This window comes from Callospermophilus lateralis, chromosome 4 (genome assembly GCF_048772815.1).
Source record: "Callospermophilus lateralis isolate mCalLat2 chromosome 4, mCalLat2.hap1, whole genome shotgun sequence".
In the NCBI taxonomy this organism is placed as follows: Eukaryota; Metazoa; Chordata; class Mammalia; order Rodentia; family Sciuridae; genus Callospermophilus; species Callospermophilus lateralis.
Window position 1 is genome coordinate 163,498,674 of NC_135308.1, and position 24,161 is coordinate 163,522,834.

At 56.9% G+C, this 24,161-nt stretch overlaps 1 protein-coding gene across 2 annotated transcripts in view; it reads left to right on the forward strand.

Moving 5' to 3' along the window:
• Fbln1 (fibulin 1) overlaps positions 1 to 23,932 on the forward strand; it is a 69,795-nt gene extending 45,863 nt beyond the window's left edge. For both annotated transcript variants that reach the window (XM_076853383.2, XM_076853385.2), the window contains exons 15-17: positions 8,451 to 8,593; positions 10,373 to 10,504; positions 23,149 to 23,932. In XM_076853383.2, the coding sequence (XP_076709498.1) occupies positions 8,451 to 8,593; positions 10,373 to 10,504; positions 23,149 to 23,288 (415 nt within the window). In that variant the 3' untranslated portion in view covers positions 23,289 to 23,932. The remainder of the gene's footprint in view (positions 1 to 8,450; positions 8,594 to 10,372; positions 10,505 to 23,148) is intronic.
• The last annotated feature ends 229 nt before the right edge of the window (positions 23,933 to 24,161 follow it).

Consider the following 24,161-nt stretch of genomic DNA (forward strand, 5'->3'; position numbering starts at 1 on the left):
GCACAGCATGCCTGCGTGCCTTGGTGTTCTTTGGTGTTGGGTTCCTGTGCTTCTCATCCCCCGGGGGCGAGCCGAGCCCTTACCAGTGCCTGGTATCCACAAGGGCTTTCCATAGGGGACGTGGGCCTGAGGGTCCTGTCCTCAGGGCTCACCATGTGTCCTACCAGGGACCCAGCAAGGGGAGGAGACCAGGGTGGGGGGGCTTCAGATGAGCTTGCTCTTCATTTTGCACTGAACCCACAGGGTAAAGTGGTGATGAGAAGCCCTCAGAGATTAGCAAGCTTGGTCCCCCTCGTTTTTCAGATATGGAGACTGAGGCTCCAAGATGGGCAACACGGCCTCTCGCGGCCAAGCCCTGACTGGGAACTAGGACTTCTGGCCCCTGCCTGGTTTCTTGCTGTATCACTCAGCGTTGAGCATTTAACAGAGAGAAGAAAGCTCTAGACTGAAACCTCCTTTCTAAACCCTGGTGCGTCCTGGACAAGCCCCTTGCCCACGTGGGGTCAGTTGGCTCCGTCCTCTGAGCGCCCCGTGCTGTGCCAGAGGAGGCAAGGACAGACAGTGAGTGCCGTGCTTCTGGGACCACTAGTGTGCATTGGCTCCTTCAGGCCCTATGGCTCCAGTCCTGCCAGGCCTCTATCACCCCCCGCCCAGATGCTCAGAGAGAGCATGTGACTTTCCCAAGATCACACAGCTGTATCCAAACCCCAGTCACTGACTCCACAGCTCTGCTCTTGCAGTCTGTCTCAGTTCCTCCACTGTGGGCCACGATTACAGCCAAGCCACCTCCGCTGGGTGCCAGCTCCACTCAACTCTGTGGCTCATTCTCTCTCAGAAACGAGAAGGATCTTCTAAACTTCCATCCAAAATTCTTCACGCCTTCCTTTGTGCCTTTCAAGCCTGTGCATAATTTCGACCTTGCATGCTGACCCCAGCCTGACCTTGGCTTGTTTTCTACTTGCTTGTTTCCTTCAGTCCATACTGCAAGTTCTTTGCTGCCTCCGGCCCTTTGCATTTTAAATCCATTGATTGAATCTCAGCTTAAGTGTGTCTTCCTTTGAGAGGCTGTAGTAGCCTGTTTTTTATTATGATAACAAAATACCTGAGATTGGATAACTTTATAAAGAAAAGAGGTTCTGGAGGCACAAGGTCAACAGGCCCCACCTGTGATGGCCTTCTTGCTGGCAGTCTGAATCCAGCACAGAGCATCACCTGGCAGGAGTCAGGGAGCATGCCTGTGCGTCTGTGTCTCTCTTCTGGTGTCTCTGCCTCTTATAAAGCCTCTGGGACTCAATCGTGGGCTTCTCCCTAATGAGTCTATCTAACCCTAATCACTTCCCAGACGCACACCTCTAAATACTGCAGTTGGATTCAATTTCCACCTTCTTAATTTTCAGTAGGGTTAAATTCCAACCCCTGAAGCCTGGAGACCTCAGACCACCCCGACCACAGCGGGGCCTCCCAGCGCCCGGGGTGTGTCCTCCAGGCCTTCTCTGGTGCTTGCTTCCCGATGCCACTAACGGACTGCAATCCTGTTACCCACGTTTTTCAAACCTGCCTTCCCACCCTCTGGAAGGCTCCCTGGAGACAGTGCCCAGGTCCCTCTCATTCAGCAACTGTTCCCAGCTCTGGGAAGCTGCCTAGCACAGGCTGGTGCTCTGTCCGTGTCCACTGCTGTGTCCATGGGGACAATGAGACTCTCCGCCGACGTGGCCGACCTGTCTAGTATTCCCAAGCAGGAAGCCCAGGGGCCAGCAGGAGAGCTCGGTGGAGCTGGCAAAGGATGCTGCGGGGTCCTGAGGTCCTCCTGTCCTCCCTGCCATTACCGTGAAGGGGTAAGGCGCCCTCCTGGCAGCCACGTGGGAGGACAGGGCGCTCCGACTCCCTGCCTGCGCGGAAGCACTGCTCACACGCCAAGAGCACAGCCCTTCCGGGTCCCCAGCTGCACATTCAGTCTCCCAGACCCCTCGCTGACCGTGTCAGTGGATTGGCTCCAGCCTCCAAGCCCAGCAGGGCCCCCTGGAGGACTAGTCTGGTCATGACGGGTCTAGCCCTCTCTGGAACCTTCCATGGCATTCTTTCCTAGCCCAGGAAGTCTACCTCCCTGGAAACTGCCTGTCGCTCCCGCCTGTCTAGTCTCTGTCTCTGTCCCAGCTCCAGCGTCCTGGTGGGATGGGGTGCCGTCCACTTGCCAACTGCCACTCTTCTCAAAACCCAGGTCAAGGGTCACCCCTCAGGACGCCTCCTTGCTCGGTGCTCCCTGCCCCAGCGTCCCCGTCTGATTGCCGTGTCGTTGGCCTCAGGGCCCTCACTGGACCATGGGCTTTTTGATGGTAGGGATTGTGTTTTTTTACTAAAGAAGGAGCCTAGTAAATATCTGAACATACAGATAGACGGATGGACAGATGGGTGGGTGGAAGGACAGCGGGTGGGTGGACAGACGGCGGGTGGGTATTGGGGGGCTTGGAGGGAGGTGGACAGATGGCATTTTAAGGCGCAGTTCAGGAGTCCTCTGTTGAGGCCAGCAGGGCACGGGGGGATCCGGTCGTTCTGCTCCGTCCGTTGTTCACCACCCTCCAGGTTGCTCAGGCCCCAAGGAGCACTTTGGGTTCACAGAACTGTGAAGCTGGGGACCTGCGGGGGCCTCACAGCCCACCCAGCGCTCTATGTGGCCAGCATCCCCTCCGCACTGTCCCCAGTGACGCGTCAGCTCCGCCTCACTTGCCTTAGTTTGTGGAACTGCCTACCTTGTAAGGTGGCCTGGTCTGCGCTGGGGGCCCGAGTGCACATGAGGGGGACGGGGTCACCTGAACAGCCTGGATTCCGACCTCTGCCCTGCGGCTCCTGGGCTGTCAAGGGACATGCCTGGATCATGCTGCTGAGAGGCCGATGGCACAGAAAACAGAGCAGGCGCTTGAGCGTCCCCGTGCCCCCGGCTGGCGCCGTGCTGTTGGATGGGCCATCGCCTCAGAGTCTCCAGGCCCAGCTCATGGAGGACTTTGACGACTCCATGAAGTAACGCACAAGGCGGTGCCTGGCGCTCGTAGGAGCCTGGAGAGTGCTGGTGCTGGCATGTATTGGAAGGTAACCAGATATTCCTGTGCTTGTTGGTTTAAATGAGGGACACAGGTTCCAAGGGTTTGGATGTGTCCAAGGTCACTGACACGTGAAGCCACCACCTCTGCTGGCTCCTAGACTGTGCTTTTCTGACTGAGTCACTGATGTCAATCAAACTCCCGCGGAGAAAAGGGAAGGACAATGCTTGTTGTCATGACAGTGGTGACAATAGTGACAGTGGTAACAATAGTGACATTTCATCCTCATAGCGGCCTTGGGAAGCAAGCAGTGTACCCCCAGTTCACCAGGACATGGGGGTGCAGAGAGGTTAAGTAAGTGCCCCAAACCCTAGTGCTGGCATCTGGTGGCATTCCACTGCCCACTGCCTGGTCCAGGGCCTGAGCTCTGACCCTGTCGTATGCCACCTCACCGGCCAGGAAGACGGCAGCACTGCTGGGAGTAGTTGTCATTGGGCCTGGGCTCAGTCCCCCTTCTGTGAGTCCCAGGTCCAGAGCAGGACACTTTCCTGGCGACGGGCACAGAGCAGCGAGCTGCGAGATGAAATAGTGAGTGCCAAGCAAGTCGCAGAGACTCCTGGAGGATGCAGTGGCTGGAGCGATGGTGGCTCTAGGCACCGTTGCTGGAAATGGAATAGAAAATGGGCAGGAAAGTGACAATAGACACTCTGGAGAGGAGAGTCCCAGAGACGCGGGGCCGTGAGACAGTGCTCCGCCCAGAGGAGGGCGCTGGCGAGCTAGTGAGGCCAGAAGAATCCCTGTGCACCGAACTGTTTTCAAAATCCCAGGAAAACTAATGTCCAATAAGGACAACCAACCAGCATCATAAGGTCAAATTCCGTTTACTAGTTTCCACGATATTGTACACAAACTCGGTGACGCAACAGAAACTTACCACCTCACCATCTGCAGGCCTACAGTTCAAACTCCTGCAGAGGATCTGAAACCTGGAGGCAACCTCCTGTCCCGGAGGCCAGGACTCCTTTCTAGCTTGTGGCTCAGCAGCAACCTTTGGTGTTCCTGGGCTTGGAGTCGCACCACCCCAGTGCCTGCCATCGCGGTGGCATGGGGTTCTCCTGTGTGCCTTTGATTTCACATGAGGACTTCATCTGAACTGGTCAAATCGGCAACGACTGTACCTCCAAATAAGGTCACATCTGGGGCGTGAGGGGCTAGAACTTTGGTGTTTCTCCTTTGGAGGATCACGGTTCAGCCGTGTGTTACTTCCTGCGAGTGTTATGGGTTGAACTGTGCCCCCCTCAAAATCCACACACGGAAGTCCTGACCTCCAGTATGTCTTAATGTGACTTCACTTAGAGACGGGGTCTTCAGAAGTAACCAGGGTGGAAACAGGGTCGTCTGAGAGGGTCCTTATGTGGAGAGGACTCCAGGAAAACATGCAAGGACATAGCAAGAAGACAGAGTTCTGCAAGCCGAGAAAGGGGCCTCGGGAAACCCACCTGCCAACCCCAGGGCCTTGAACTGTCCGACTCCAGGACGGCGAGACAATGAGTGCCTGCTGTTACACCCACTCTGCGATACTCTCTTACAGCAACTCCAGCAAACTATATGTGCAGTTATTATAAGGAAAACTTTAAGCAGGACCAGAATGATATCCCTCTGGATGACGAAAGCACATTTAAAAAAAAAAAAAAAACATGCAGAGCATTTAAAAAGATTAATATTCTATCTTTGAAACAAACTAGAAGTGCTAACGCGATCAAGGTATAGAAGAAGCAGTGCATTAGAATTAGGATAAACTGAGAAATGCGGTCATAGACTGAGGACATAATTTTAAATATTTTAAAATAATTTCAGAAAGATTAACCTAGGAGAAATATAAAAGTTTACAAACACTTAAGAAAAACAAGTCGAAATGAACAAAAAAATTTAAAAATCAAAAGAAAAATAACAAAAGATGTTATTTCAAGAAGGCTTAGAGAAAAAGTGACGATTCAAGATATGCAAAACAGATCAATCATCCAGATGATAGGAATCTCTGAGGAGGAAACCCAAAACAGGAGAGGGGACATATAAATGATAAATCAAGAAAACTTTCCATAAAGTAAAAACATAGATTTGAAATTCTGTATTAAAAGAATGCACCACATACCTGAGAATATCTGTCAACCCAGAACAACCAACATATATTTTAGTAAAATTTTTGGACTGTAAATAAAAGGGAAGAAAAACATGAACATCTGGACAAAGACAGAAAGTGATTTCTAAGGAGAGAAGGTTTATTATCATCAGATGAAGAAAATTAAATAGCATACTTAGGGCCCTCAAGAACACGTAGACCAAGGATTTTATACCTAGCAAAACTGACTTTGTAAACGAAGACCACAGGCTATTATGAACATGCAAGCATTGTACAAGTGATTATTCATAAAATTATAACTAAATGACTATTATAACAGTTTGTATGAATTGTTGTATAGCTCAGACAACGGAGAGGTAGTACATGTATTTAAAACCCAAGTAGAAGAGAGAGAACATATCAAAGAAATTGTTTTCAGGAATTACGTTAGTGATGAAAATTTGAGTATCTCCTGTGTGAAATGTGGGGTTCATGAAATGAGTAATTATGGGATATTCTGTCATTCCCTGTGTCCTTGAAAATTGGGATTCTATTGTGGAACAAAGAAGATTCTTTGGTCATGTGGAAAAGCTTAAGCTAAAAACCATGTGATCCTTACTTCGAATTTGAAATATCAGCGTGAACTCATGTTGTGTTTTATGAATGAAAATGTCCACTAACGAGGCCTAGGAACAATGACCAACCCAGGGCCACTGGGCACCACCAATATCCTGGTTGTGGTCTTGAAACACAGTTTTCTGCAAAACAACAAAAAAAAAAAAATGCAGAATTTCTTGGAGCGATGACTGAGTCCAGGTCTTGGCAGTAAAATGTCGAGATGAGGCTGGACGCCTTGTCCTCTCAGATAGCCAGAAGCCTTCAAGAAGCACTAGAATCAGACCCAAGGACCCAGGCACCATTTCCCGATTGGACAAGGATGAAACATTTTGCATTTTAACAAAAGGATGATAGTGACAATGGATTCAGTCTCATCAAGTTGGTTCCAATCACGAGTTTACACTGGTGTGTGTGTGTGTGTGTGTTTTCTTTGGAGAATGATAAGAGTTAGTTCATGATCCTGAAAACTGAAAAATACAAGGAAAGAACCAGTATGGGTCTTGCTTTTCCTCTGAGAACTGTTCCCCCTGGTGACCACATAGCAGTAGCTGGTGAGGAAAGGCATCTCAGGAAGTAAGCCAGTCAGTAAACAAGAAGGAGTGACCACCAACATGAGCCACCACCCAACATGAGCCACCACCCAACATGAGCCATGAGCCACCATGAGCCATCACCCAACATGAACCACCATCCAACATGAGCCACACCCAACATGAACCACCATCCAACATGAGCCACCACCCAACATGAGCACCATCCAACATGAACCACCACCCAACATGAGCCACCACCCAACATGAACCACCACCCAACATGAACCACCACCCAACATGAGCCACCACCCAACATGAACCACCATCCAACATGAGCCACCACCCAACATGAACCACCATCCAACATGAGCCACCACCCAACATGAACCACCATCCAACATGAGCACCATCCAACATGAACCACCACCCAACATGAGCCACCACCCAACATGAACCACCACCCAACATGAACCACCACCCAACATGAGCCACCACCCAACATGAACCAGCACCCAACATGAGCCACACCACCCAACATGAGCCATGAGCCACCATGAGCCACCACCCAACATGAACCACCATCCAACATGAGCCATGAGCCACCATGAGCCACCACCCAACATGAACCACCATCCAACATGAGCCATGAGCCACCATGAGCCACCATCCAACATGAACCACCACCCAACATGAGACACCACCCAACATGAGCCACCACCCAACATGAGCCACCACCCAACATGAGCCATGAGCCACCATGAGCCACCACCCAACATGAGACACCACCCAACACGAGCCACCACCCAACATGAGCCATGATCCAACATGAGCCATGAGCCCCGTGAGTCGGCAGCTCTAGGCCCTGGGCATCGACAACTATGGGCTTCGCAGGAAGACAGGTGCCCGATCTCAAGTGCCCTCAGGAAGACACACCCGCTGGAAGACACCAGCTGAGTGGTCATCGTGCAGGAAATCCAGAGGACAGGGACACACTGACCTGCACCAGGAGGAAGCAGATGGCAAAGCCCAGGCTGCAGAGCCTCTTAGCTTATCAGTGTCACATACTTTCCTTAAAAATATTTTCTCAGTTATCGGTGAACCTTTATTATTTATTTACATGTGGTGCTGAAGATCGAACCCTGTCCCTCACACGAGTCAGGCGAGCGCTCTGTCGCCGAGCCCCAGCCCAACCCACTTTGCATCCTTTAACAGATAAATTGTGTGGAAAATAAGAGCTGGAAAAGAAACCTAGACGTACGTTAAAAAGAACTTAGAGGACAGCGAGCACTTATTCACGAGCAGGTCTAGATGAAAGGTCTAGAGAGGCCTCTGCTACCATAGAACCATCAGGAAACCCCGGCTGGCTTGCCCTGGGGCTCAGCCGGGGACTGCTTGTGGGACAGAAGGGTTCCTGCTGGTCTGTGCCCGTGAGGCAGCCCAGGCCGCTGGCCACGCCCTCTTTCTTGACGTGGGTGATGATTAGGAAGACATTCGCCTTCAATCTGATCACGCTAGACCTTCATTTTGGGTTGCTTTTGTATCTGTCTCATTTTACCATAAGGAGGTTTGATGTCTGGGGCAGTGCTGGGGTGTGGGTCTGCGATTCCCTGGGTCTTGGTCCCCGAGGGAGCTGAGGTCCCCTTCCTCTTGCTCCTCCTCGCACGGTGGTAGGGATTGACGACTTCATTCTGGGCACTGAGTCTGGCACTTTGTACATGCTGGTGACCCGCTACTCACCCAACCGTGGGCTCCCCAGGGTAGGGAGCCTGTGTCCCTTGCTCACTTTGGTGCCGGTGCACCTGGTACCCTGCAGGCACTGGGCATCGTCTGCTGAGCCAGCAGCACGTGAGTGCACCGTGTGGTGGAGGCACTGAGGCTCGGTGCTGCCGTCCGTCCCTCTCAGAGCCCTGCTCACCCACCGCCAGGCAGACGCAGCTGCAGGGTGTCTCCTGTGTTTGGCTCCAGTCTGCAGGAAGGACTGCAGAGCAGCCTGGCTGCAGAGGCCACCACGGTTCCCCACTGGAGCCTCCTCTGGGCCAGGTGCTCCCTGGCCTGGCCCCCTGCTGCTGCTCCCTGGGTCTTGGTCCCCGTGGGAGCTGAGGTCCTGACTTTGCCATCAGCTGCGTGTGCTGTGGTTCCCCTCAGGGTCCGGCAAGAGAAGACGGACACCGTCCGCTGCATCAAGTCCTGCCGCCCCGCCGACGTCGCTTGTATGCGGGACCCCGTGCACACCATCTCCCACACGGTCATCTCGCTGCCCACCTTCCGCGAGTTCACCCGCCCTGAAGGTGAGTGGCAGTGGCCTGGGGGCCTCCCTCTGCTTGAGTAGAGAGCTGGGCCCTAGAAGGCAGCGTCAGGGCCGAGCCGAAAGCCTCTACCCACCCTTCCAGCCCGAGCCGCCCTCAGAGCAAGGTCCTTCTGCAAACAGCCACAGTGTTGCTCCCGTGCCAGGCTCTGTGGAATCAGGAGGGCTCTGGGAGGAAGTGACCTTTGTGTGGGGCCCAAGTGGTGGCTGAGAGGTGATTCAGTGACAAGCCCAGAAAGGGCAAGGAGGCCGCCAAGCCCAGGTCACAGCTGGGAAGGTCTGGAGTTGAGGGGGACAGCGTGGGCACTGAGGACGAAGCCACGTTGTTTGGCTGGAGTGGCAGCCACATGGCAAGAGATGGGCTGGCGGAATCGGCAGGGATCAGCCTGAACTTGGAGCTGGGGCTTCACCCTAAGGCTTTGGGGAGCACTGAGAGGCTGCAGCTGGTCAGATTTGGAGGAGGAAACAGGGTCCTGGAGCCTGGGACGATGGCGGAGGGAGCGGCACCTGGGTCATGTTCCCACGCCCACGCCTGCTCTCCAGGGGCCTCCGGGTGCTCCGCACACCTGCCTTCCCAACGCGCTGCCCAGGCAGGACAGAGGCTGGCCCATTGCTCCGTGGCCCTCACACCCGGGTGTGCGGCCATGTGCTGGGGCTGGCATGGTCCCCAGCCACTCTGCCGCTGTGCAGTCTCCAGCCCTGGCCTTCAGAGGCGCTCACCATCACTAGACCACTCCGCAGACATTCACTGAGCCCACGTCAAGCTCCGGGGACACCATGGTTAGAAGATCCTTCCTCTCAGAGGAGACTTCCCATTGAGCCAGCCAGGGCAACCCCGGTGCTGACACCGTGGCAGGATCGTGCAGGGCTCTGGGGATGACAGGGGAGATCCCCAGGGCCCAGCCGCCTCAGGCCGCAGCCCCCGCGCCGTCCCTCCCCGCTGGCTCCCCACGGGCTCATCCCTCCAGAGAAGGAAGGAGCAGCATTTCACAGGGGGCTGGACTCGGGCTGGAGGCTGGTGACGCTGGCTTTTCACCAAGCCACACAGCAGGGCTCCCCAAATCCCCACGGCCAGCTTCGTGGCCCTGCCAGCCAGTGCCGATGGGGGGCTGGTGACTCGCAGGGTGTTGGATGTGGCTGGAGACACCTCTTAGTATCTCGGGCCCAGGACGTCCAGACCCTGAACATCAGTGCTGAAAGGACCTTAGTGGTCACCTGATGGCCCTTTACTTTATCTATGGGGAAACTGAGGCCCAAGGAAGGCTCCCCCAAGGACCACCAGGAGTCAGGCTGGGCTCTGTGACCAGTGGCTCCCAGGCCAGGGTGGCCTGGTCTCTTCACAGTGGTCTAGAGATGGACCAACCCAGACAGCCCAGCCTCCCCAAGGAGCAGTCTCTCTCTCCGAGTTGGTGTGCACAGGAGAGGAACCAGCCTGGGCCTTTGGTGTCCTCATGGACCTCCTGTCCCCTTCCCCAGCTCCATAAGTGCTTGCAACATTCACTAATTACTTCTCAGTGGACACCGCTGTGATCGGCTTCCTGGCCTCAGGGACATCCAAACCTCTCCAGCCCCCAGTCTCCCTGCTGATGGAGCCGCACAGCCTGTGACGTGGGGCTCGGGAGCTGCACCTCTCCATGTAGGGCGTCCGCAGCTTCAGGGACGTTGCCCGTGAACAGTCCCTTGTGTTAGGAGCTTGTGACGGGGGGCATCACTGGGGTGGGCCCCGTAGCGCCCCCTTTCCCATCTGACGCCCTCTCTGCAGAGATCATCTTCCTGCGGACGGTCACGCCGCTGTATCCTGCCAACCAGGCTGACATCATCTTTGACATAACGGAAGGGAACCTGCGGGACTCCTTCGATATCATCAAACGCTACATGGACGGCATGACCGTGGGTGAGTGGCCCTCCCCGGTGCTCCAAGGATCAGCCACTGCCCCTCCTTGTGGTGTTGGGCAGGAAGCCTTCTGTGGACCTGCCAGGCCCACATCTGAGTCTCTTTTCCAAGCCAGTCCCCTCCGCCGTCCCTAGGGGCCAGCCTACAGCCCCCTCAGTCTCAGCCTGAGGCACAGCCCAATGTGGCAGAGCCTGCCCTGGCTGTGCCCCTGGCTCTCCATGGGAATTCTCCTGGCCTCCATCTCCCTACCTGTAAAACAGGTGGGTTAAAAGCTGTGGCCTCTCACAGCGGTGACCTCCAAAGGCTGTCCCTGAATGGGAGCTCTGGCTCAGGCTCAGCATGGCCCCATGGTCAGTGGAGCGGCTGGGGTTTTACTCTTGGGGTCCCGGGGAGGAGTAGCAAAGGAAGAATCCGAGGGCCTGGGCTCCAGTCTCGGCCACAGGGCTACTGTGACTTGTGGTGTGACCTTGAACATGTTCTGTCTGCTCCCCAAGTGTCCGCTGGTAAGAGGCCCAGGCCTGGCCACTGCCCAGAGCCCCTTTGGCTATGCAGCCACTGTGCTTCCTCCCTGGAGATTTGGTGTCTCAGGAGCACCAAGGCGACCAGGGCAAGGACAGGTGAAGGACAAATCTGTGGAGTTGGTACCTGGGCAGAGAACTTGGTAAAAGGGGCAGGGGAAGGGGTGAGCTGGGCACAGGAAATGGCCAGAGCAGACACCAGAGGGAAGTTAGTGAACTTGGGAGATCGTGTACTGTGCCCTCCCGTGGAGGCGGGGATGCTGTCAGCTGCTGGTCAGGGGGATGGGAGGGGACAGGGCAGAGCCCTCCCTCTCTCAACCACGTCTGAAAACACGCTCAGACCACAGCACTCGGCAACACGCTTCCTGTGGTCCACGGAACCTCGCCTGAAAGTTACATCTCAAAGAAATTCTATTCTTAGGGAATGTCACCGTCACGTCTGCTGGTTTGGACTTGAATTTGTACTATGAACACTTTCCAAGCAGCTGAGGACACCCCCTGCCCTCACCCGGGCCTCAGTGTCCCCATTGTGAATGGGCATGTGAGCCGAGGGCTTCTGAGGTCCTGACCAGATCGGGACGCTTTGGAACGTGGGCTCCAGGTGGCGCTGTTGGTCCTGGAACCTCACCCCTGCCGCCCCAAACCTGACGGTTGTTAAACTGGCCGTTAATCCCTCGTTGCCAAAGAGCCATTTATAGCGACTTTACAAGCTCTTAAATGGGTTTGCATGTTGTAAACATGACTGAGTCGTCTGGGGGTTCCCCGCCCCAGCCTCCTCCTCCGCTAGCTGGCAACAGCAATAATTAGTTAATTACTATTAATGGTGTGTTAGCCCTCGCCGGGACTCCAGCAGGGCGCAGCGTGGCTGTCAGCAGTCATGAAACCGGCTGCTCGCCCCAGAGCCACTGCCCGCTCTGGACCTCTGTTTCCCCCTCGTAAAATGACCTCTGAGTGTGGCTGTGACGGGACCTGGCCCCTGGGCAGCTCCCAGCTCTGGGAACCATAGCGGTTTGGAATCACAGACCTTCCGGTTCACTCCTTCACTCCTTCCCAAGCCCTGCCTGTGCGGACCCGGCGCCGGCCTCCGGGCGGAAACCACCTCACCAACAGCTCAGAATGGCCTGTGTGGGCGGTGCGGAGCCTCGGCCGGTGGGGGCTCTTGGGGGCGAGTCCCTGGACATTCTTGCATCTTCTGTTCCCAGCTAAATCCTTCCTGGGGTGACCCAGCCAGAAGGTTGGGCAGCAGCTGGGCCTGGAATGACACCCCCAGTGCCCTGGGACGCCGTCTCTGGCCACATCAGCATCCCAGAGGGAACACCCTGGGAGTCTCCGTTTCTCGGCTTCCCATGCGCTGGGGCAGAACAGCCCAGCCATGCGGCCCTGGAGACCACCTCCCCCAACCCCCCTCTAGAGGGGAAACCGAGGCCCAGAGGGGCAGGGACTTGCTGGTCTTCTACCAGTGACTCGGGGCACCGCACAGTGACTCGGGGCACCGCAGGCCATGGAGCGGCCCCGAGGGTGTGAGAGGTGACCACAGGTGTTCCCGGCAGTGGGCTTCCTGGGAATGGAATGTGGACCCAGCCACACAGCGGCCGTTCCCCTCACTGCGCTTGGTCACGGGTGCCCTGGTCTTTGGAATTCTGGGCTGGGCTATGGGGAGGCCCCAGCCCGGCCCTTGGGAACGGCTCCTCCTGAAGCCCTGCCTGCCAGGTGGGCCCTGGCTGCTCCCCCCTACTGTGTGCAGGAGGTCCCATCTTGGTGACTCTGGAGTGTTTCTGGCTGCCTCTGACCCTGGGCCTCTGGATGCGACACTTCTCTGCTGGGGCTGTCTTCCCTGGGACCTTCACCGTCCACTTCTTTCCTATCTCCTGCTGCCCAGAACCACCTCTGGGAGCTCCCGAGGCCCTGGGGACCTCCGTGGCACACAGCTCCAGGCCCGTCCACCTGCCATGGTTCCTGCTGGACTGGAGCCGGCATGTACTGCCTGGGAGTGGGCTTCACCCTCAGGCTCCTTTCCTCTGCTGAGCGCTCTCCCCCGTGTTCTTGTGCCCACTCACATCACCGCCCAGGATGGGGCAGGAGCCCTTCCCTTGGGCCAAGGAGGGAAGGGAGCTGAATGACCGCGTGAGCCTGTAACTGAAAACCGCAAAGCCGGGACATCTCCAGACTTGTTCTGAGCGCGCTGCATTCCCAGGCCCCATCTTAGACGGAGCCCGGGTGTCGACTGAGGGGGAGAAAGGGTCCCTGGACATCAGTCCTGCCATCTGTTGCTACCTGCTAGGCCTTGGGAGGCTCCTGAGCCCCTTGAGAACCCCCAGGCAGCTCGGCCACCAGCAGCACACGGCAGGGGCACCTGCCTGCCCAGGGCACTGGTTGGACGCCTGCCAGCTCCAGGCCATACCCTGGGTGGACACTGAGGACCACCAGGGGCTTCCTGAAGGAGGCAAGGCCAGGCTGAGTCTCCACCCGTGGGCAGGAAGGACGATGGTGAGCTGCTACGCATAGGAGCTGATGTTTCATGATGGCCAATGCCCTGTGCTGTGGGTCACCCCTACTCAGGGACGCAGGCGCCAGGGCCAGGTGGGCACAAGGCTGGCAGAGGCCATTTGGTGCTGGGCCCAGAACGGGCCCAGAGCCCAACCTTCCAGAGCTGGGCTGGTGCCAACTAAGACCCACTGACTAGGAGTGTGGGTGTCCCAGGAAGTCACCAGTGGAAAAGCCTGCAGGCCCAGGGGCCACAGTGTTCACCCCCCTCAAAGTCATAGGAGGTCAGTGCCCCGAGACAATCCGGACCCAGAGGAGACAGGCCTTCGGCTAGTGCAATCTTGAAGCCTGTTCCAAGGGATCCAGGGACTGCGCTGGCGAGAGGCTGTCCCTGACAGTGCCCTGCATTCCTCTCTCCCCGGCTGTCAGTGAAAAGTAAGGAATGCGTTTCCTCCAGGGCTGCCCCCCTCAGCCGTCTCGGGGTTCACCCTTGGCTCTGCAGGGTGCAGGCTGTGATCAGGGAGCTCAGAAAACTCTGTCAACTAACAGCTTCTGGATGACCCTCGGGGATCTTTGAACAGGATGGTGCCAGCTGCAGGCGGCCAGCCTGGGGTGGGAGGACAGGCCCCAGGCCCCTGGGCACCCCTGCTGCTGGGATGCAGCAGGTGCAGGGCCTCAGGCCCCTTACCACCCTCTGCTCTCTGCTTCTCAACCGCTCCCCTGGTGGAGAGCTAGCTTGGCCAACGTTTCTGTGAGACCAGGAGGAGCCGGCGGGCAGGCAGCTCGAGGTAGTTTTCCACCTGCGGCCTGTTGCACGTGGCTCGACTGGTCCTGTCCCCACACCTCTGTGGTCCCTGGGGAGGCACAGGGACGTCCTGGGGACTGAGTCGCAGGTGGTAGAGGACAGGATGTTGTGCTACAGGGTGGTGCAGGGTCACTCCCAGGTGTCCCCGGATTCAGGGAGGATGCAGAGGGCCTGAAGTGGGGAAGGAGCACGTGCCCTCGACCCACAGTCATGGATGCCTGTCCCCTGCCCAGGCGCCAAGCAGCCTGGGTGCCCAGCCATCAGGAGTCCAGCCATCAGGCAGCATGGGGAACCCCTGGGTAGGTGCAACCAGGCTGTGTGGACAGAGTTCAGGGGTGACTCAGAGCAAGCCTTTCAGGTGGCCTCTTGACAAGGCCAGCTGTGGGTCCTGGACCCCTGAGGTGCTGCCCTGCCGAGCCCCCTGCACCCAGCACCCCTTGCCCTGGACCCATGATCACTGCAGCTGCTTCTTGGGCCAGCAGCCCCCTCCCCACCTCCATCCAGGCTGCAGGGTCACAGGGGCACATGCTGAGCCACTGAGGTGCCTCTGGTCTCAGCCGTGGGCTTGCATGTGCTGAGACGTGCCCAGCCACTGAGTTCCTGAAGCCAGAAGCCAGCGGCCCCTCTGGCTCTCCTGATACCATGGCCAGCTGCTGGGACTCTGCAGAAGTCCTGTCTTTCCTGTCCGTCCTGCCACCTGGCTGGAGAGACATCCCCACCTAGGCCTGCTTGCCCTTCCCCTCGAAAAGGGAGTCACGTCTGTCTGGGTCACTCTGCATCGCTTAAAGCAAGCAGAGCCCGACCCCAGGCCCAGCACTTGGGGGTGCCCAGGCTCCGACCTCTGCTTGCTGGCTCCTCCAGCCCCACCTCTCCCCTCTGTCCTGCTCCACCCACCCGGCCGTGCCACGGCTCTGGCCCTTCCTGGACTTCCGCCCTGACCTTCTGCTCTTTTTCCTCTTGGTAAACTACTCATCCCTCAAAGCCCAGGCCAGCCATCACCTCTTCTTGGATGCCCTCCACACCCCTCCCCGTGTGGCATTTGCCACCCCTTCTCTTGGACCCCGTGGCATCCTGGGTGAGCTTCTGGGAGCTCCTCACACTCATTCCCCAGTCGCAGCATGTAGGCCCTGATCTAAGGGTCGTGGCAGGGACCAGGACAGACAGAAGGACAGACCTGAATCCCTGTGTCGCACCCTGTCATCCAGAGTGTAGGAGCAGGAAGTGTACCCTGCTGCGCAGAAAGCAGAGCAGGGGACGCCCGCGGCGTGAGGCACGGTGGGGGGACCACTCAAACTGCGACCGCCGAGTTGCTGGGCAGCCTGGAGGAAGAGTGCTCCCAGCAGAGGGGTCAGCCTATGCCGAGCCCCTGAGGCAGGGCTGAGCCTGCTGTGCCAGAAACACAGCCAGGAGTGGAGGCCCTGGGGAGGCGTGGCACCATGGGCAGGTCCTGAGGCGGGGGGGGGGTGGGGGGGGGGGTGGAGGACGCAGTGCCCTGGCTTCCCCATGGAGCAAGGAAGCTGGGAGCCTCACAGGGTTTGGAGAGAAGGAGTGAGATGACCGACACCTCAAAGTCTCCCTGTGGGCACTGCAGTGGCTCCTGCAACAGTCCTGGCCACAGCGATGGTGTCTGGCCACAGGGGATCCCGTGGGAAGGGGGAAGTAGGCAGGCTCAGGATATGATTGGAAGGCGGTACTGGGTTTTGCCGACGGGGTGGATGTGGAGTCAAGCAGGGCTGCGGGGTTTGCAGCCCGAGCACCTTCAGACTAGAGCTGCCATAGCTTGCGTGGGGAAACTGTGTCAGAAAGGTGCCGAGGGGACCGGCCACTGTGGACACCAGCTCTGAGCACGGCCGGGTCTGGGAGTCTGTGTGATGACCGTTGGTTACAGCCTCGAGCGTGGACTGGCTCGCTACCAGGGGGAGAGGGGTGGGAGAAGGGGGCCTGGGCCCTGGTGGTCAGAGGTCGGGGATGAGAGCAGGCAGCAGAGGGACATCGGGTGATCCTGGAGCACCGAGGGCCGGCGTTTCCAGGTGGGGCCTTGTCAGATGAGGACTGAGGACGCACCGTGGGTGTCCAGAACCCCGGGGCCCCTGGAGCCCTGTGGAGGGAAGACTTGCTGAATGGGGGCACTGGGGCTTCTGACGCCTCTAGAAGTCCGCCATGAAGAGGTCAGAGACGCGATTGTGCCCGTGGGAAGGTCGAAGGTCAGGAGCAATGCCAGAGCCAGTCACAGCCTCCTGAGCTTGGGCCTCGAGGTTCACTCACGTTGACGGGAGGATCAGCCTCTGCGGGGTCCACTCCTCCAGGGAGGCCCCTTTGCTGTTCCTTGCCCACCAGAGCAGACACGCCCGCAGTCCCCCCAGCCCAGAGCAGCTCGTGGGCCTCCCAGCTTCTCGGGCTCCTGGGGTCCAGTGGGACGATTTGTGACCCCCTCACTGCCGCTGCTGTGAACCTTTGCAGAGCCTTTGATATCCACAGGCGGTGCACCAATCACTCCCGATTTTAAACGACGCGCTCTAGCCAAGGCCCGGCGGTAGAGGCATCTGGGAAGAACGAGAAGGAAAAAAGAAAAAAAAAAAAATGGCCCGGGGATGATATGAACCCACACTGGAGTGATTTCCCTTCTCAAGGTGGGGAAACCGAGGCACAGAGGCAGGTGACTCTAGGGCAGGTGACAGGACCTGAGAACGTGCACAGCACAGTGGGACTTACTGGGGGTTCCTGCTGCCGCCATCTTCCTGGTGACTCCTGGAGGCCCGGCCCAGCTCTGAGATCCCCAGCTGTGCCCGCAGCGAGCACCACAGCAAGTGCCCTCCTGGGGCAGGCTCGGGCTCCGTGATTGGATTGGACCCCCTTTCAGAGGATTCGATGGGGCTCTCCCATGTGTAAGGGCCTCTGCCCTCAGAGCTTGGCTAACGGGGCGCTGAGGTGGGCCTGGCTCAGCCTGGGGGTTCTGTGCCGTGACCTGCAGGAGCCCTTCCTGCCCCAGGGCTCATCCACAGAGCAGCTCAGGAAAGCGAGGTGGAGGTGGCGCCTCAGGGTGCCGCACCCCACTCCTGTGCCCTCCTCCCTCCTCTGCTCTCCACAGGGGACACTGAGCCCCTCCACCCAGCCCTCCCTTCCTGCACAGGCGCCTCCCCCAGCCCCTTCCTTTCGGGCTCAGCTGGAGGTTCTGTGCTGGGGACAGTGGCCGGAGCCCTCGGAGCCCTGGCTCTGAGGCACCTTTGTGTTCTGATCATGTTTCCTCTGCGTTGGCCCTGCCATGGGCCAGCGACCTGCAGGGACCCAAACTGGGGCTGGCCAACAAGTACAAGCGCTTGCTCGGGTGCAGCTGCAGGCCTGGGCCTCGGGTCTCCGCCTGCGCTCGCTGGCTGCTTGCGGGAGTCCTGATCCCACGGGGCGTCTCAGTCTGAGGAAGGAAGCGTGTTGGTTTAACTCTGGGGTGGCACAGGGCAGGACCCGGCCCTCCATGGCCTCTGGGACGTCTACTCTGAGCCAAGCTGATGGTCCGCGTGGTGGCAGGACCTGGGGTCGCAGTGTGGCTGGGGCACAGTGGGCTGGACAGGGCTGGGGGGCCTCCCCAAGGTGTGTCTTCCTCCCTGTGTGGCACCAGGGTCCTGCTGAGCTTCAGGCGGGGCGGACCCCACAATCAGGTTCACGTTCCAGAGGCTGGCTCTGACCGCAGTGGGAGGGTGTGGGGGAAGGAGGGGCCTGAGAGCCCAGGTGGACGCGGGGTGCACGGGGGCAGGGCTGGAGGACAGCTGCTCTCGGGCACCTGCCAATGGAACAGAGCTCCCCAGCCTTAGGAGGGAGGCCAGGGCCTGCTGAGATGGACTCTGGGGAGCAGGCTGGAGTCCTGGGAGCGAGGTGGGTTTCTGTGGTCATCTGGGGAGATCCCAGTAGGTCAGTGATTGGGTCTAGGGCCCTGGAGGACCCCGGCAGAAGGACGAGACAGGGGATACAGAGGGAGGGAATGGTCTCTTACCCCTCCTATCTTGGTGGCATTTTGGCCCACGATGTGAAGGAGGGTGCACCAGGGAGACCCTCCCGAACACTGCCAGGCTCCCCGACCCCCTGTGGCAAGGCTCGGTGGCCCAGGGAAGGCTCAGTGGCCTGGGGCCTGGGTTCCTTCTCCCTGGCTATGGATGCTCAGCAGCCCGCCCACCTGAGTCCCCTGAGAGCCACAGATGGTAGTGGCCCCTGCCACGCCCCGTGAGGGGAGAAAGGCAGGCGGGTGGACGCCCAGTTCCCACAGGAAGTGGGAGGGAGGCGCCCTCTGGGCTGCTCTGCTTTATTTAGCCACCAGGTGGCTGTCCCCTCCATAGAGTGGGGGGCACGTTCCTAACCTTGTGGCCTATGGGATGGGCTTCCCTGGGGCACACTGGGTGACAGTTGGTGTTTAAATATGCAGAAGGGACATCCAACCTTCTTCTGGGCCATTGTGCCCTTTCTCGGGGTGCAGAGAGGGCAGGGTTTGGGAAGCCCTGGGCACCTCCCCTCTGTGCACCACCAACTCCGAGCGCCCTGAGTTGGTGGTGACTCTAGAAAGCGCGACTCCTTTCTGCTACTTTTGCCACACATTCGCGACTCGGGGAGGTGTGTTCTGAAAGCACCCTGAGGGTCACATCACATGGTGACGTGGGGACAGGCTGTGGGTTGGGAGGAGCTGGGTTCTGGGGACCGCCCCACTGGGCTGGACTCCACAGCCGGCCCTTAGCTTGGAGTCTGGGACAGGCAATGGGGTCTCCACAGCCCAGTGGAGGACGGAAGAGGCCGTGGGCCTCGGGCTCCGTGCACTTCCTCTGCCCCCGAGGCGCAGCCTGCTTCCCAGCCCAGCCGCGCTCTGATCTGTTGCTCTGCAGGTCCAAGTTGAGTACCCCTGACCCAGACCCTCACCCTGCTGCTCCAAAATCCGACAGTCAGATGCTGATACACCGCCTTGGGGGAAATCCCACACCTTCAAACTTTGCTTCTTGCACAAAATTATAGGAGCATTGAGTAGGTGACCGTCAGGCCATGTGTGAGGCGTGTGTAGAACACAAATGAGTTTCATGATCAGACATGGGAGCCGTCCCCAAGATACCGCACCATGGAGATGGAAACTTTCAAAATCCAAACCCTTTCTGCCCCCACCGGTTCCAATGAGATATCCCCTCTGTGCCCAAGGCAGTCCTTTCTGTTCTCCCACTGCTTCTCGGTCTCAGTCTCCAGGGACAGTGACTCCCATCCAGGGAAGTTTTCGGAGACCTGGTGACTGCTTTCCAGTGCCCTTTGTGTGTGCAATGGCAAGACCTCACAGGTGTCCTCTGAGCTCCCGGCACTCTGTTCCAGCCCCTCCTCCCACACCTCCTTCCACCCTGCCTGTGGCTGGCAGCGCACGTTGGCACCAAGGCTGGACGGTGAGAACTGGCTCTATTTGTTGCTATCTCCCTCCAGGTGGGCAGCAACTGAAATCTCGGTGTCTTCAGCTGTTGGTCATTATTTCTCAATACTTTCATTTGTGGGTGGTACTTTTATAAATAGTGCTAAATGTGAATTTTGAGTCCATCCATTCTTTCAACAACCATTTCTGGAGTGCATCAGGCAGAGTATGCTATGTTCTAAGAACCAGGGACACAGGAGTGGCCAAGAAAAGCAGTGCCCGTGGCCCAGCCTCACCTGATGGTGGAATACCGTGACCAAGGAGACAGAGGACTCCCTAGTCTGATCTCAGTGGGAACAGCTTCTTTTTCTTTGTGCAGCGTTGACATGTGGCCTTCAAAGTCAGCCACTTGCCTTTGAAGACAGGTACTTTCCCTTGGCATGAGAGCTCATGCAGTGTCTCGATTCGTCATCTCATTTGTTAAAGTGCTTCGTGACAAGCCTGCACTCTCCACCACACTGGGTAGAATCGCAGAGTCCTGCATTGGAGGCTGGACTTCAGCGCGGATGGCGCCTGCAGGAGGCCACTCAGCTGGCCAGCATGGAACCACGGAGAGCCGGCTCTAGGTTTCTTTATAGATCCATGTCTTGAGTGAGTCAGGGGTGGGGATGGTGCCGAGAGCCCCGAGGCTCATCTTTATCATTTCAAACGGGTGATGGACAGCAAATGCAGCTTCAAGTGGCAGAAACTGGGAGATGGCTTCAGGGGCCACAGATGTGGCCACGGACCCCAAGACGCAATGACATTCTCCTCGCTGGACCTGTGCTGTGTGTTCAGGATCCCGGATCCCAGGGCGTCAGCTGGATTTACAAAGCAGAGCCAAGACACCAGGGTGAAATGCCCGAGGGGCCTGCATTTTCCTACTGGGGAAAAGAAGCCTTAATTATGTCTCCAAGCGGCACAGACACCCGAGGAACACCGGCAGCACCAGACCCGGAGCAGAAATACCAAGGACGCGCCTTCGGAAGGTCAACCCGGGGAACTCAGCACCACGTCCTTGTTTCCTTTTCCCCCCAAGCCTTTGGGCAGGTGGGCAGGTGGCATGGGCAAGCCAGGTGTGACGGAGCTGCCCCTCTGTCCTGCATTTTATTGCTAGAGTGGCCAATCCCAAAATGTACCTCACCCAGAGCTCTGTTGATCCCCCTCGGACCACATTTTGTCCTCCTAGACCAAGGAGGCTCTGTGGACTGGCTCCCTCCTTCTCTCTCCCCTTCTTTCTTCTCATTTAATCTCATTTGATATTCATGGCTGAACTCTTGCCCTGTGCCTGAGACAGAGCCTCACTGAGTCGCTCAGGCTGGTCTTCAACTTGCAATCCTCTTGCCTCAGCCTCCCAAGTAACTGGGATCACAGAGGAGCGCCCCCCGCCCGGCTGTACCTGCTCACTTAGCTGAGCACCTGGCCCCCGTCATGTGCGGGCTGTCTGAACTGTGGGTTCTGTTGTTAAAGGTCCCACATGCAGCCAGGACAGCTCAGTTACAAACAGACGTAAACTAAAATAGCTAAACGTGTAAATGTAACAGCGAGGGTCATGATTCAGGATTTTAGAATGTTTACATTGTCTATATGTTTCATTGCAAATATTTAGTTACATAATCTATAAATATCTTATATCAAAGTCATATTTTACCCCTGGGTTCAATCCCTGATACCAAAACAAAAACCAAAAAAACCCATAAAAATTATATTTTACATATAATTACATACAAATTTATTAATTATTTTATATAAAATGTTGTGACATTTATATATTAACTATATGTTTATATAGTTTAAATAACATGTATTTATTATAATAATTACATATTCTCTCTCTCTTTTTTTTTTTTTTTTTTTTTCTGTACCAGGGATTGAACACAGGGGCACTTAACCACTGAGCCACATCCCCAGCACTTTTTCATATTTTATTTAAAGACAGGGTTTTGCTGAGTTGCAAAGAGCCTCGCTAAGTTGCTGAGGCTGTCTTTGAACTCACAATCCTCCTGCCTCAGCCTCCTGAGTTGATCGGATCTCAGGCATGGGCCACCGGGCCCAGCTGAATGATTGCATGTTCTTATTGTTCATTAACACATGGAAGTCAGAGTAGACAGGCAGCTGCTGTGACGGTGCCTTTCCTCTGCCCTGGGGTGCTTCCCAGCCACTGACTCTCTCCTTGGAGCCACATTCTCTGAGTGACAGGAAGGGCAGTAAGGACCCCCCCCCCACCCGCTGTGCTCAGACAGGTGAGGTCAGCAGGGGGCCCAGGGTGCTGTGGCTGGTGGGTGCCATTGTCAGCCTCTGGCCTGGGAGAGGAAAAGGTGATGGTGGAGCGACGGGGGCATGAGTGAGCCCACCTTGACCCTGAGAGGCTGGCCCAGCCCAGGGAGGGATGGACTCGAGCGTCCTTGTCTTCAGACCCAGGGCAACAAGCCATGCCTCTTTCCTGGAGCTGAAGATGTTCAGACAAACCTGCCTCATCATGGAGGTGGGGAGAGGTTGCTGTCAGCCTGCAGAGGCCTGGGCTGCTGTTCCCTGGAACTAGTGCCCAGGTCTGTTGGGGAGCAGCCTGGGGTTCCACCCTGGAGGCCATCAGTAGCCCGCATGCTCTGCCCCAGGCCTGCAGGTGTGGCTCCTGGGCTTCCTCTACAGGAAGGGCAACCTGTCCTGGTTCCCAGCCTTCCTCACCTCTTTCTCACCCCTGTTGGACCTGCACAGACTCCTGCGGGAACACAGCACTCCCCATTTTCAATCCTAGATCCCCACCAGTTTTGGAAGCAGGGCTTTTAGTTGTCTCTGGGGCACTGTGAGGAAGGCAGGGGTGCATAAGGAGAATTGCGGAGCCCTCCAGTCTGCAGGAGCTGGGCTCTGCACTCCTGCAGCTGATGCTCGGGGACATGACTGGGGCACCTGGATCTTGCAGGCACATCCCGGGAGTCAGGGCTACTCCACGGGGAAGAGGGGAATCCAGGGCCCTGTGATCCTCCAGTAACACAGGAAGAGCTTCTGCTGCTTTTCTCCCTGGGTCATAACTGGGCATGGGACTCAGGAGGAGAGGGACAGGGCCTACCAAGTGTCTACTCCAGGCCAGCCCTTTTTCTAGGTTCCTTTAGACCCTGTCTGGTAGCTGGTGGTAAAGCAGAAACCCAGGCTCCCAGAAGGCAGGAGTGGCACTGACCCCAGAGCCACCGGCCTGCAAGGCCCACACTCTCATTGTCCCAACCACATGTGATACAGGAAGTAGTGAGTCCACATCTGGGCCCTGAGGGGGAAGCAGAACCAGACTTGGAAGGGAATGCTGTGGTGCGGGGGGTGGCTCAGGCTGGGGCTATGAGGCCTGGGTCTCTTCTGCCCTGACACTGCTCCAGGGAAAGCCTCCCACACATTCTCCTTGCTGCAGTCCATGGTAACTTCCAGCACACCTTTGCTCTCTCCCCAGGTGTCGTGCGCCAGGTGCGGCCCATCGTGGGCCCGTTTCATGCCGTCCTGAAGCTGGAGATGAACTACGTGGTTGGGGGTGTGGTCTCCCACCGAAATGTCGTCAACGTCCACATCTTTGTCTCTGAGTACTGGTTCTGAGGGCTGGTCCACAGGGCAGCTGAGGGTGCACCTGCAGCCCAAATCTTTGCTGCAGTGACCGCTGTGCTTGTCTGACCCCGAAGGCATTTTTAATGTATATATTTATATATTGGTTTGTAGCATTAGGCCAATATGCATTTTGCTGAGCCAGGTGAATAAGCCCATCCGATGTACTTTGGTGTTTAAATAATGAGTGTAATTGCTCAGCTCTTTGGCTGAAGACCTTGCTGATGTTTTTAATGCAAAGGTTAAATTTTGTGCCTTTCTCTGCCTGTGGACTGGGCCTTGGTAAGAACTGAGGAAAGACATTTTTCAAAGGGGCAGCCAGTCCAAAATTCAAGAGAAGCCCCAATTACATGAAATTTGACATTTTGGTCCTTTGACACCAATCAGCTTCTGGGTTCTAAGTTCATGGCTGCTGAAGAATAGCACATAAATGTACGATCATTTCTTCCCAGAAGCAGCCTGAAAGAACGTCGCGGGGACACTCAGAAAGTCAACTGCAGTCCTGTTGAAACACGGGGGTCTCTTGGTAAAGACACAGGCTGTTGTGTTTGGTGTGGCCCCAGTGTGTTCGCCTGGGGACTGGCTGGGTTTCTCTGTACCCTGCATCTTTTCTCACAGGTGGGAAATAAACAGCTTTGTGATCCTCCTGAAGGCCTGTGTATGGAATCTCTCTAGAATGGGGCTCCTGGTCTGGGGCTCTGGCTCAGTGGTACAGCACTCGCCTAGCATGTGTGAGGCACTGGGCTCGATTCTCAGTATCACATAAAAAAAATAAATAAAGATATTGTGTCCATCTATAGCTAAAAAAAAAAAAAGAAGACGGAAGAGGGGGCTCCTGCTAGCTCAGGGGTCCTTCGGCAGCAAAAG